Raw genomic sequence first — 14,606 nt, 5'->3', positions numbered from 1 at the left:
CATTTGATACTTCAGCTTCTTAAATATGATACATATATTTTGTATTATCTCATTGTGTTGTGCAATAATTGATTCACTTTGTGCTGGATGAAACATGACGACGGAGCTCTAAGTCGCTGTAATGGACGTTTTTATTCTTGTTTTTCATTTAACAGTCTCTACATAGATAATTTATTGTTTTTTTCAGCAGTGAATGCACTTCATTCCCAATACAGAGAATTATGTGTAATGACCTGCTTTGGTGTTTATTTATGGATTTCTCCATTTGTTTCATCAGTGCTTGTATTGACAATGTGAATTTATTTGTCTTCTGCGCTGTTAATCACAACAATTAGCTTCTTGACAACAGCTGAGGCAACTCCTAAATGGCTTTTCTGTTCCTTCATGTGTGTGTGTGTGTTTGTGTGTGTGTGGACCAGGACTCTGCAGGCGAGCCCTTGTACAAACTGTTCCGAGCCATCAAGCACCAGATCGAGAAAGGACCCGTGGACGCCACAGTGAAGAAAGCCAAGTACACCCTCAACGACACAGGCCTGTTGGGTGACGACGTTGAGTACGACATCCTGGTGAGATAGACAGGGACACACACACACACACACACACACACACACTGACACACTGACACGCTTAGAACACATACAAACACTCAGACATACAAATTTAAAAACTTGGCGTCAATAAAAACACCACACACTGGTGTCTTATGCCTGGCGAGCAACACACACATGCACAGATACACACTGAGCAGTTGCCATGGTAACCCCCCCCACACACACACAAAAAAAAACCCTGAGGCGACTGTCCGCTTTTGTGCGACATCCATTTTCAGTGTCAATGTTCTCAGCTCGAAAACGACACAGGCAGCACATTCCAATATAGCAAGTGAAATGTGTGGCTGAGGTGAAAGTACGACAAGTCGGTACAAGAATAGAGTACAAGCCCTCCGCCGCCCCTCCTCGACCTCACCACCTACTTCTGCTGAAGCCAGCAGGCCTCTCTTTTTTTTTTGGGGTATCGTGTTTCAATAATGGAAGCTAATGTGAACACAGCTGTTTTCTGTTAAAGTCAGCACAAATAAAAAGACCCATGGGTAATGGCATTGTCGGGGACAGTTATCAAATTAGCCTAAATTACATGTCTCCTGCTGTGATAGATCACCTCTTGTGATTGAATTAAAAAAAAGCTAGATTTCACAGACAGACGCTGTGTTTCCTGTTGGCTCTCATTCACAGTGGGCTCTTCTCCTTACATGTGGATGGGCTGATGAGGCTGCTGTTGTGATCACATTGACTGCCCGGTGTTTGATTCTGATGAGCGGTCAGTTATTTCTCACTGATCCAGCTGAGGGTGGAAGGGTGATGTGGTCAGAGTTAGCTCCCCCTGAGCCGTGGTCATTAGCAGGCCAAGGTGACAAGAGTCCCTGTCAGGTGTCACCACAGTGTGTGTATGTGTGGTTACAGAAGCCCAGTTGCCATGACAACAACATCCCAATAGTGCTTTGTGTGAGTGGGTGGGTGGGTGGCTGGGTGCTCTGGCCATGTCTGCATAGTTGTAAATGCAAGTTCAGTTTTGCACATGTTGTTAGCGTTAGCGTTCTGTCTGAACGTGCATTTTTGTGTTTGTGTGTGTTTACCAGACCTTGCAAGTGTTGGTTCAAGGCGAGGGCCCCGACGTGACGCCCGTCAAGGTGCTGAACTGTGACACCATCTCCCAGGTGAAAGAGAAGATCATAGAGCAAGTTTACAGGAACCTGCCGTACTCCATGCGGCCCAAGGTGGAGAGCGTGACTCTGGGTGAGTGAAGGAGGTCCACCCTGAGACGGAGAAGCAGAAACATCTAATAATGATGAATTATGGAAGGGTTACAGGGAGCAGTGGGATTTCAGTCCAGAGTGGAATTAATTTATAATTAAATCAGACCTGCATTTATTAAAGAAAGCCATAAACTATTTATTTCATTTCACCTTATTCAAAATCTTCTATTTTCTGTCTGTGTTTGTGGAATAATAAAAAAGCTTCATTGTGGGTGAAAAGAAATTCATTGTCAGCAATGTAAAGAAAGTTTCGCTCACTGCAGGAGACGGAAACCTTTGGGACTGACTTGAAAAGCGAAAGCGCCGTAGACGTTTTCCAACATCAAAGCCGTTTTTAATTCCCATGTATGCTGTAGATCACATCCCTTCATACATTTTAGATCAGCACAGATCCGTCTTTTTTTCACAGTGGGTCTGAAGGATGTATTTCAATGATAGCGGTAATGAATCGTACAGTATGTCACAGATGCTGTTGAGCTCGTGAAGTCGCAGCGATGCAGAAAATGTTGGGGTGCAAGTCGCAGTTTAGAATAAAGTTTAAACTATTCAGGAAAATCCTGGCAGGACTACTCACAATCAACTCAAATGTGTCATTAAATCAGAGGAGAGAGCTGCTTCAGCTCCTTCAGCTGCTTCAGCTGCTTCTGCTGGACACTTCGTCCGAACTTAGACCGACTCTGTCTTTTTTTTTGTTTCCTTCACCACAGAGTGGCGGCCCGGCTCAACGGGGCAGATTCTGTCAGATCTGGACTTGACGTCTCAGAAAGAAGGCAGATGGAAACGCATCAACACTCTGGCACATTACAACGTGAGTACTGACAAAAATGTACTGTCAGGATGGAACACTCAAAAACAGAAGACTGAAAATAGCAAAGGACCGGAGGAGGGAGGTAAATAGATGTGAGTGGGCGTGTGGATGTGAATAGGGTAGAATATTTTCACACCACCTCAGTCAGTATGTAGCCTACAGATTTTCAGACTTGAATATTTGAACACACACCATATGAGTTTTTATTGTCTTTTTTCATAAAAACTGACAAATATTTAATTTCTACACTAACAACAACAACAACACATCTTTAAAATGACCTCAGTGTACTGTTAGCATCTTTCCACAGTTATCGATTAACATGCAACCTAACAATAAATCTGTGCGTCTTAAGAACTATTTTCCCTATAATTATCTATTTTTGTGTCAATTATGAGTAGAAAACGAGTTATATGGTGCATTTTAAAAGTCCCCTGGTACATGAGGGGGACGGATACATGGTGATATCTGCTATCCTGGATCGCAGGATGTCCTACAGACACTTTATTCTCCTTATTTGATGCTGACAGCTCACAAACTCCCCCTCAAGATGAAGACGGACCATAGTAGTCGCCATTTTGATTGTGGCAGTGACATAATTGCTGGTGTGGACCACTTTCGGGAGGTGAAGAGGATACCAGATTAAACCATAGATAGTAATAGACCTTCTAAAGCCGATGCCTCCAACCTTAGGCCACAAATTTCTCCATCATCTCTTATACAAAGGGGGCGGACACAAAACAAGCACACTAAAGAGAGTGGCTGTTTAACAGTATTATTAAAGGTCTCTTGTATTTCAAACTCTCTTTTGAGACGTAAAGCATGTGAAACACCATATTTGTAGTGTATGACATCGTCAAGTTCAATATTAGAAGATGGTTAAGTGGTGCTACGAAGCCTTTTAAAAGCCTCTCTAGTTGAAGTACGTCAAAGAGCGTGGAGTTTTCACCCACTCTCCGTGCTGCCCGCTCGTTGGACAGCGTTGGAATAACTAGCAAACTATGTCAAAGCTAAAAGTATGGAAAAAATGTGGTACTTAAAGGTGCTGCCTGTCAATCAAACGTTATTTTTAGAACTGCTTCTCCACTGTTTCATAAGATACAGGACTGAGCCAGTGTGGAGTGAAATGAAAAGCAGATATGAAGGAAAAGTTGATTTTAACCCATTCAAAATACACAATATTACCAAAAGTATTCGCTCACCTGCCTCGAGTCACATATGAACTTAAGTACCATCCCATTCCTCACCCATAGGGTTCAATATGATGTCATCTGTCATCCATGTCTTTATGGACCTCAATTTGTGCACTGGTGCACAGTCATGTTGGAAGAGGAAGGGACCCTCTCCAAACTGTTCCCACAAGGTTGGGAGCATGGAATTGTCCAATAATTCCTCCTCCACCAATTTTCATAGTCAGCACAATGCAGTCCGAAATGTATCGTTCCCTTAGCAACCTCCAAACCCAGACTCGTCCATCAGATTGCCAGATGGAAAAGCGTGATGCATCACTCCAGAGAACGCGTCTCCACTGCTCCAGAGTCCAGTGGCGCCGTGCTTTACACCACTGCATCCGACGCTTTGCATTGCACTTGGTGATGTGTGGCTTGGATGCAGCTGCTCGGCCATGGAAACCCATTCCATGAAGCTCTCTGCGTGCTGTACTTGGGCTAATCTGAAGGTCACATGAGGTTTGGAGCTCTGTATCAAGAAGAAAGTCGGCAAGCTCTTTGCACTCTGCGCTTCAGCATCCGCCGACCCCTCTCCAGCAGTTTTTGTGGCCTACCACTTCGTGGCTGAGTTGTTCCCAAACGCTTCCATTTCATTATGATAGAGCTGACAGTTGACTGTGGAATATTTAGGCGCAAGGAAATTTCACGACTGGATTTGTTGCACAGGTGGCATCCTATGACAGTTCCACGCTGGAATTCACTGAGCTCCTAAGAACGGCCCATTCTTTCACAAATGTTTGTAGAAACAGTCTGCATGTCTAAGTGCTTGATTTTTATGCACCTGTGCTCAGGCCAAGTGATTAGGACCCCTGCTTCTGATCATTTGGATGGGTGAGCGAATACTTTTGGTAATATAGTGTTCAACATGTGACCAAAACATTTTTTAATTTCTCATCAGGCGCTACCAGATGCCTGATGTGGCTTTGCTCCTGTCGGTGGCAACAGAACCCCACTAAATCTTCATGGCACTGTATTGATCCTCTGAAAAATAAAGGTCGCTCACAAATGTCCGCTGCTTGTCCTGTTTTTCAGGCCACTTAAACCCCCCCTACTTTCAAAGGCTTCCTTTCATCTAACCTGCCGATGACTTACAGTTGTTCTCAGGCGACGGCCTTGCAGCCATAGATTCGCTGGCTGTGTCACAGTAGTGCTAATCACAGTATTTGTGGGGTCAATAATGGGTTGACGCCAAAGAAAATGGCCTGTAAAAACCCCAATGAAGACCCACTGTTCATGTCCACTCAGTCGCATTGATTAGGAATTAGTTCTGGGGCACTAAAAGAGACTGCTGACTGCAGCCGCAGCATCTATTAAATTCAAAGGTGTGTGGAGGAGGTGTGCTCTGGCCTGTGTGTTAGTGTGTGTGTGTGTGTGTGTGTGTGTGTGTGTGTGTGTGTGTTGTCTGTCTAACAAAAGACCTATGTGCATTCCAGGTGCGGGATAACGCCACGCTGGTTTTGTCCAGAGTGCTGCACACGCAACAGAACTATGACCAGAACCAGGAAAACCACGAAGAGCGTATGTGACTTTTTAACACACACACACACACACACACACACACACACACACACACTCTCTACACACAAACACACACACTCTCTACACACAAACACATGCTTGCACAAATATAAGGCTTCCCTTCCCATTGTTTCTCTGTGGCTTTCCTGAATATCCCCACACTCATTTAACATGCTAATACATGTTGTTTTATGTATAACACACTGACTTATGCGCTTTTATCTTTTCAGAAGAGCTGATTGTTTAGCATTTATTCTCAGATATTCTCTCTGCGTTCACAATCAGCCCTCCTATTTTCCATCTTCTTAGTATGAGTGTGTGCATGAATAAATAACAGGTGGAATTATTAGAAGAAAGTTTCAAATGCTGTTTGTTTCCCCCTCACCAGGAAACGCTCTGTTGGAAGATGACAAAGTGTTTCACCTGGTGCGGCCAGCGGACGAGCTGGATGAGATCAAATCGAAACGAGGAAGCATAAAGGACAAGTCGATGACCAAAGCCATTACAGAGATCTATCTGACACGGCTCCTTTCTGTCAAGGTACCAAATAAAAAGCTTTTTTTTGTAATCAGATGTTTGTTACACAGCTATCCAACATGCTGTGTAAATGTTTTGGGGTTTTTTAACAGGTGGAGGAGACAAAAACAGGAATGAGTGAATAGCTGCTCTGCTGTTGCGTGTAAACAGCCATGTGTGCTCCACATTACTGGCTGTGCTCTCCGTCTCTGCCCTGTCTCACATAATTTGTGGCCTCTTTCAGGGAACACTGCAGCAGTTTGTGGATGACTTCTTCCGCAGCGTGCTGTGCTCTGGGGCAGTGGTCCCACCAGCTGTCAAATATTTCTTTGACTTCCTGGACGAGCAAGCGCTGAAACACAACAATGTGGACGAAGAGACCATCCACATCTGGAAGACTAATAGGTACAAATACATCCGACTGCACACACTGAGAGTTACATTCAGATTCAGATTCAGATTAAGATTAAGATTAAGATTAAGATTAAGAATATCTTTATTAGTCCCCAATAGCGGAAAGTGCGTGCATATCATTACATTAGTGGTATTGTTGTGATATAGCTGCTAGTTTTTCATGCTGTTTGTGAATAACAGACACTGCTGCTGCTACATGTATGTGAAGGGAGTATCACATGAATTTCAATTTAGATCATCATTTGGTGGAACCTTTTTTGATTTGTTTAGTCAGTATCTCAGTAATAAAAGGGAATATTGAGTTTATTTATTGTATTATTTACAATAACATTAAGCTCAAAAGAACAGAGGTGCTTGTACCAGATTGTCGCTCACAAGCTAAAATCCATCTGTAGTCCCGCTACAACAACCACATCATACATTTTATCAGCATCAGACATAATACTTATAATCATAAGAGGAAATTAAGAACAATTAAGAGGAAATTAAGCATTTATATATGTATATATATATATAAATGCTTTCAGGATGATGTAGACCCTGTCTGTTTATAAATTAAATGATCTGACCAGTTCAGTCTTTCACTATATATATATATATATATATATATAATGGAAGGTACTTAATGTACTCACCTGTACTTTCCTCGACTGACACACACAAACGTTGACCAGCACCACAAATACTGCCTGCTGAGATAACAGCAGAACTCACCAAGAAATAAAACTTACTTATCCCAGGCAGAACTGAATATAAATGGACCATTTCAGCTCACTTAGTTTGCATTTGCAATCCCCCTGCTCCCATGTGACATTTAAGTGCATAAATTAGTGTCACGTCGACTAAGGCTCAAGCATACAAGACGACGTGTTGCATGTAGATGCCAGTGATTGACGCAAGGCTGGCAAGAGAGCACCCACACAAGGACAGGAGATGAGCGATTTAATTACTTACTACACTCCACACCACGTTCTGCATCCACCCGTTCTGTTTATCAAATCAACTGAGGGCCATGTATTAAATATGAATGTGTGTATGAGGCATAACAACAAACAAACATGGTAATTATGTCCCAAGCTAATTTAATTCTGTGATTATAGCAACATTGCTATTTTTGTGCTTCTATTGTATTCTCACTGCAGCGTTCTCCAGAGATATTACCGAACCAGTATGAATTTTACACTGCGTGTGTTTCCTGTCTCAGATGGCGGGACATTCGCTCCGATCAGGGAGCAGCGTTTTTTTTGAAAATAACTATTTTTTCGGCGTTCTTTTGAATTTAGGAGCTGATATGAGGTTGGAAAGAGGCGTATGGAGCTTGTGTTTTCCTGTTCTGAAGGGAAATTAGCAAGAGCACTCGAGCATTACATTATGTAGTCTGTGCTTTAGGTTGTTAGGCTGCTCAGGCACTTCAAAGGTCAAGGTTTCGCAGTTTAAGTTAGCATTTCTAATCACTCTTCAGGAGAGGAGACAAGCATCGTTGCCTGACTCTTTACACAGATCCCTGTTGTTATTTTTTTTCTATTTCATTTTTTTTGAATGGTAATAATTCTCACAGAGGTCAGCATGATATGAAACAGTAATATAAACTGACACTCAAGGGTATTGTTCTGAATAAAGTGACACCTGCAGGAAAGGCTTTCTGCAGCCCTGTTATTATCTTGTACAGCACCTCGGGCCAGTGCTCTCACACATGAAATGCCTGCCACACTTAAATGAATTCTTACATGTAATGTGCTTGATGAGATTTTCCTCCATTTTGTGGCAACAACAACCATTTTGATTGATGGATTGATTGTTTTTTATTTTTTTGCCCCCTCTTCCTGTGCAGCCTGCCTCTGAGGTTCTGGGTGAACATCCTCAAGAATCCCCACTTCATTTTTGATGTCCACGTATCCGAAGTGGTGGATGCATCGCTGTCCGTCATCGCCCAGACCTTCATGGATGCCTGCACCAAGAGCGAGCACAAACTCAGCCGGGTGAGTGGAAGTGAACGGGAGGAGAAGGCAGAGGGATAAAGAAGGGTGGAATGAGGGAAGCTGGGAGAAAAGATGAACAAGATAAGAACAAAGTGGATTGCATGAGGAGTAGCATGGAGTGAGGAGTGGGATGTCATAGGTCAGTCAGTCTTAAGTGTCATTGTTTTCACTGTTGCGCTGTCATTTCCTGTCTGTAGGACTCTCCAAGTAACAAACTACTCTATGCAAAGGAGATCTCCACCTATAAGAAGATGGTGGATGAGTGAGTACCTGTCCACGCTTTCTTTTTTTTTGTAATTTGAGTTTGAGATACTTTCAGATTGTGAAACATTTCCAGTAACAGTTAATAATGGAGCAATTACTACCACTTGTCTCCTCTGTGTGTGTGTGTGTGTGTGTGTGTGTGTCTGTGTGTGTGTAGTTACTATAAGGGCATCAGGCAGATGATACCCGTCAGTGACCAGGACATGAACACCCATTTGGCAGAGGTGTCACGGGTAAGCAGCAAAGCTCTCATTTTCTTTGTCATTTTTTGTTGTTTACCCTGCCATTAAATTAATTAATTACCAAAATAAATTTGGTAACCATGGTTGCAGCAAGTCTGAAGTTTTGAAGCTGCAGAGACGTTTACATGTTTTCCTCTGCCAGGCTTAATTTGCACTGTTCTGTTCAGATCTGGAAACTTGGAAGCACTTTGTCAAACCTGCACGTCATTTTCCTTCTTTAGGCATTCACTATCTACTACACTGCTGTTAAGTACATACATGTATTCTGTGTAATGTGTAGTAGTTAAGGTTTCTCTAATAATTTAGTCTCCAGTCCTTCACAAATGTTAGATGGTTTTCTGCCCAGGTCTTTCTATTGTTTCTGTGGGTCGCTCATCTGTGTGCAGTGTTATAGTTTAGTTACACTTTGTCTTTAACCTTTAATTTGTTGTTCATGTTCTCCAGTCTCACACGGACAAACTGAACACACAAGTGGCTCTCCATCAGCTTTACCAGTACGCCAGCAAATACTATGATGGGGTAAGAGGTCCTTCTCTGTCCTATCAAGGCTATTCCACTGAATGCACTACTGCCCACTGTATTATTGCTTTTCCCTTTTTTCCCCTCTCTTCACTCTTGATATGCCAGAAGAGTGTGTATGAAATTTTAATTGAAAGCATTTCTGTGGGATGTGAATTGGAAAATTGCTCTGGGAATTGATTTTAAGCGTCCATTGTGCATTGCCACTTGAGGTCACGAAAAGGGGATAAACAAAACCTAATGAACAAGTTGGATAAACAAATGGGGCTGTCAGTCTCCCCTAAGTGGGGCTCACAAACAATACAGATTATATGACGTGACTTGATGTCAAATAACACCATCTTCTCCTCCCATTCTGCATCCGTCTTCTTCCTCTTTGTCCCTTATTCTTATTCTCTGTCCACCCCCCTTCTCCTTGTTTTTTTTTTTACTTTTCAACATTACTCCCCCCCTCACCTGACGTCCTACTTTCAGATCATCGCATCCCTAGACGAGGACCCAGCTGCCCAGAGTAAACAGCTGACCCTGCGGCTCCAGCAGATAGCAGCCGCCCTGGAAAACAAAGTGACTGATCTCTAACCCACCGAGTGGAGGGAGGGAGGGAGGGAGGGAGGGGGATGGAGGGATATCGCCAGTGTCTACAGGGGCTTATTTCTCCTTTTTAGAGAATGAAAAATGGAAATAAGGAAAAATAAAAAGGTACTCATGTGGGCGTGTACGTTTTTACAACATGGCCCTGGGGCAATTTGCAGATCTGTGGAGTAACAGGGACTAATGAAAAGCAGATAGACAGGAAGACAATGATGGGTTACACTGTCGTAGGTACGCCTTAAAGCTCACTTGCCAAACCTTAAAGGTCTGCGCGCTCACTCCATGCTTCACTGAATAGTGCTCCCACAATGCAGTGCGGGAGAACTGTGTCTCTCTGAGAATTAAGCCCCTCCGTGGAGCACTGGCATTGAAGATAATCAGATGTTCAATTTCTCTCTGTGTAGAAAAGGTTTTAAGAGTTGTATTATATATTTTTTTTATTGTGCAGTCTTTATGCGGAAAGCTTTATAAGAAAAAAAATATCTTTTTAAATGGATCACCTTGTGGTGCGGATAGTGTTTTTATTAGCCTGTGTGTGCGTAGACGTCTGTGTGAAGTACATGTGAACATGAGCATGTGTTGCTAAAGTTGTGTGTGTATGTGTGTGTGTCTGTGTGGGTTGTAAATGTGGGAATGCGTGTGCACACACAGGATGCCTACTGTCAGGCGTGAAGGCGAGGGGGACGCCTGCTTCCCGTCAGTTTAACCCCCTCACCCCCACCTGTACCCCAGTAACACACTGGAGCCTGCGCTCTCCTTGAGCTTTATGACAGAGACCAAAGGGTCCTCACAAGGACACTGGTTAATCTAACAATGTACAGGCTCATATGAATGACAGGTCACTGGTAGTTTCAGAAACGTTTTGAGTTACATTCTTTGCTTTTGACAAGCTGGATTGCCATTTGTGCTTGTGGAAATTGATAATAGCACAGTCTGTCTCCCTTTATTGTACAGTGCCATGAAACATTCCACTTCTATTAAAGCACAGGAAGACATTTCAGACATTTTTAAAACATTTCTGTTATTTTTTTGTTTTTTTTTGTTGTTTTGTTTTTAAGTGTCAGCAAGAAGCAACTATATTCTGCCATGGAGCCATGTCACTCATATTAGCCCTGCAATAATGTCAGTATACCATGAGCCACAGTGGACAGTTGCATTAGCTTAATAAGTATATTTGCATACGGTAGCAATTCAGCAATATGTTAGATAAGAATCCAAGCTGATTCATGATGCATTGTTTGTGTTTATGATTTTTTTAGTGCCATTTATTTTAGTATTACCCTTGTAATGTTCCAAAAAATGATCAAGCGTTCTGCCTCTACAGCTATGAAATAGCTCATTGCTGATGTTAATAATCTGCCAGAGATGCATTTGGTACTTCAGTGGTATGTTCTGAACAAATAATAGTGGTTTTAGCCTTTGTACGACGTTGAGGGGGAGGTTGGGTTCAATCATGTACATAATTGTTATATTAATTGGAATATTGATATGTCAGTGTCAGAGCCGAGGTGTCGACAGGGTAGGAGCGAGGGTTTGATATTTCTTGGGCCATTAAACGCCATCCCAGAATTGTAGGTCTTGCTGTTGACAGATGATTTAATTGTACTGCCTGTATCTGATCGCAGATGTGTGTAGTTGACGGAGCATAACGAGCTCCAGAGACCCCAGAATGTTAACGATTCCTGCCTTGGCCAGATAGAGGTTTTGCCCAGACCTCGAGCCTGCCTGCCTGCCTGCTGTCTCAGCATGGCACCCTGGCAACCCGACCAACAGCACTTGGCACTGCCCACTCAGCGCAGTGCAGAGTGGCACTCTGTATAATGGAATCAGCAGGGGAGGCTTTTGATCTTAATTGCATGCCGACTGCAGACTCCATCCTTGTCTCCGCTGTTGTTTACTGCTGACTCCTTTCTCACTGACAGAGTTGATGCAAGAAGCTTCTTTCAGAGCCTTTCTTTAACCAAAAATGTGCCTTATTGAATAGGATGATACATATAGTATATTGTTTCTAAATTATTCTATTGGTAACCTAGGTGATTATGATGATGAATAGTGCTATAGACACAGCAATGTATTTGGACTTGTGATCTTAATGTGTGCTGTCTAAAATGCTAGATGCCCTGCTGCAGCCATTTGCGTGCCAATAGGCTGAAGACATTTCAGTATGATTTATTTAACGGTTGCAGTTTTGATGTTTGCATTTCCTTTGGGTGTCTGTGGTGTGTGCTTAGTAGGACTTTGGTGGCTAAGGCAAAAAAAAAGCCAAAATGAATAATAAATGTACAACAGTGGCCAATGTGATTTGGATTTTCCCTTAAGAAATGTCCGGCATCCCTAAATTAGTCAGAAGTCAAAAGGGTGCCCTTATATAGACTGAATAGCGCAAAAAATTGTTCCAATGGTGTTTTTGGTTTTTTTTGCCCTGTGTTTTTAAGCTATTCCACAGTGTGTACGATAAATGACTATCTATACTCGACAAATGATCTTTCTTACTGCTGTGCAGTTATTATTTTTATTTCTTGTTTCCTATACCATATAAATCTTTGTAAAACACGTTGAAATACTGTATTCTAACTGTATAATCCTATGCATTGAGTCCTGGGACAAAACAAAACAACAAAAAAAAGACAAAAGAGAAAAAAAAAACTGTTTGTGCAGTTGTCGAGACTTTTATTCCATTTTGAACCTTGTGAATGTGCTGTAATGATAAAAGAAACTGGGACGCTCCATTTTCAGTGCAGGACCATTTAATGGGAGCCAACGATTTCCTCCCCACCCCCCATCCAAGGCAGCTCAAGATGATCTTGTACATGATCTGGTTGTACTGGATGAACTTAATTTGAACAAAAAGTTTGTGTGTGGACGGAGCAGTTACCCACAGGTTTCATCATACACTCCGTGAATAAACTCAGAGACATATACGCCCTTCATATCTGCTGTGTTTTCTTTCACTTTTAGAATATTGATTTGTTTCAGTGAAAACACCCACACCTCACGAATAATGCATGAGTAACAATCACCTTGGGTGATAGACTAACCCTTGCCACAGGTACAGCCAAGTTCTTGTTGAAAGTGAAGTGTATATTTTCTGTAAGGTTTTTGGTATTTATGCACCTCATTAAGTGGCCGACCTTCACTGAACAGCTGATAAAACACAGGCAAGAGCAGCGGCTGGATGTGTGGAAATTAAAGACACAGACAATGGCTCTGTAAAGAGGAGGGCTCAGTCCTTCTACCATTTTACTCTTTATCTCAAATATTCTTGCATATTATCATTCTAAACAACTTTGTGGATAACATCAGTCTTCATATACGCCATGCCCGGTGATGACTGATGCTTCTTTTTTTTTCTCCAAATGCCACATCAGGTTCCTGTCACAAGGCTCAGAATACCAACTAGAAGCCAAGGTCTGGCTTCATGGAACGACTTGATAATATAAACAGCTGCGCCGCATCTCTGTCATCTGCAGTGAAGGTTGAAAAATTGTGGCGAAAAACATTAATTAAGTACTGACAGCTAAGAATGAAATTGGAAAAAAGAAAGATGAAAGGCAAAATTGCCTCATCTGACTGCTTACCCAAACCCTGACACACGGGTGGAGATATCAAAGACGGACCAGGGGCCCGCGCAGGCCATCTTCTAACCGAGCAGATCACTGATGCAGCAACAGTTAGAATCACTTCAAGGGCTGCTGCCAAAGAAAGACTGATTACACTTAATTATCGCAAGCAGTGCATCCTCAACACTGTCCATTGAGAATCAGAAGCAGTACAGTACTATACATTTCTATTAAGACGTTCCACTTACAGCAGGTTTGGAGTCAACATTATTTGCCTGGGACTGCGCCTGTGATATGACTTCTAAATAGCTGTGCCCTTCACTAGAAATCAATGATACTGCACACACAAAGAATAATTATCTGTGCTGGGTTCCTTACAAGAAATTGGGTTAAAATCTGCATGTTTGCTGGCTTCTCTTCTCCTCGCCTGGAATGCTTTACCCCCAAACAGCAGGCAGGAGACGCTTGTGTGTTTACCACCAGGTTGCATTTCACCTCCATGTTTCAAACCACCTAATGAGATTTGGCTTTGATTTCCTCTGCCTTAAGGGGAGGCGGTGGGAAGAGAAGGGGAAGAACTTGGTAGGAAATAAAAACAATGATGGCGTGGTGTCATTTTAAACAGTTGTTCTGATGAATAATTTAACGCAGTACAAGCAGCAACTGATTTCAAGCTTCTCTAAAACTCATATTCCCTGCAAGTAAAATAAAATATCCCGCTAAGATCTGCTTATTGGAATTTAAACTTCTCTCATATCTGTAAATGATTGTAATGGCTGAGTATGATAGACGTGGTAATGAAAAAGGAAATGTTGTAATACAGGGTGTAAAATCACAAAAGCAAAGCCTCATATATTAATAGTAGAAAACATCTGTGTGTATAATGTGATTCAGGAGCCTGTATCAGTGTATAATCACTAGTAATCTTCTCTTAGTTACTTGAGGTTTAGTTATTTATAGTCATTTTTACTAAAACGTTACGTAATTGTTTATGAGTAGTAACCCAATCAGAGCTTCCATTAGTACAAACATGTTTACAGTTCTATGAAGAAAACAACTTATTATTCATATTATGTTAGCTTTAAGTACCGCAGGATAAATAAGACGTCCCTGTTGTTCTGTCAGTGTGCTTCTGTTCTTCCTTAAACAAACA

At 42.1% G+C, this 14,606-nt stretch overlaps 1 protein-coding gene across 4 annotated transcripts in view; it reads left to right on the top strand.

Moving 5' to 3' along the window:
• The window catches only part of plxnb2b (plexin b2b), a 108,505-nt gene extending 95,691 nt beyond the window's left edge, over positions 1 to 12,814 (top strand). For 3 of the 4 annotated variants that reach the window (XM_028429891.1, XM_028429894.1, XM_028429892.1), the window contains 11 exons: positions 420 to 566; positions 1,637 to 1,793; positions 2,521 to 2,621; positions 5,284 to 5,368; positions 5,757 to 5,908; positions 6,129 to 6,289; positions 8,130 to 8,277; positions 8,475 to 8,539; positions 8,699 to 8,774; positions 9,228 to 9,302; positions 9,777 to 9,881. In XM_028429891.1, the coding sequence (XP_028285692.1) occupies positions 420 to 566; positions 1,637 to 1,793; positions 2,521 to 2,621; positions 5,284 to 5,368; positions 5,757 to 5,908; positions 6,129 to 6,289; positions 8,130 to 8,277; positions 8,475 to 8,539; positions 8,699 to 8,774; positions 9,228 to 9,302; positions 9,777 to 9,881 (1,272 nt within the window). Of the gene's footprint in view, positions 1 to 419; positions 567 to 1,636; positions 1,794 to 2,520; positions 2,622 to 5,283; positions 5,369 to 5,756; positions 5,909 to 6,128; positions 6,290 to 8,129; positions 8,278 to 8,474; positions 8,540 to 8,698; positions 8,775 to 9,227; positions 9,303 to 9,776 lie in introns of all 4 variants that reach the window. The other variant, XM_028429893.1, reaches the window with a different exon arrangement.
• The last annotated feature ends 1,792 nt before the right edge of the window (positions 12,815 to 14,606 follow it).

This window comes from Parambassis ranga, chromosome 19, assembly GCF_900634625.1.
Source record: "Parambassis ranga chromosome 19, fParRan2.1, whole genome shotgun sequence".
NCBI lineage: Eukaryota > Metazoa > Chordata > Actinopteri > Ambassidae > Parambassis > Parambassis ranga.
The sequence above is the reverse complement of the archived record's forward strand: the minus strand, read 5'-3'. Positions and strand labels throughout refer to the sequence as shown.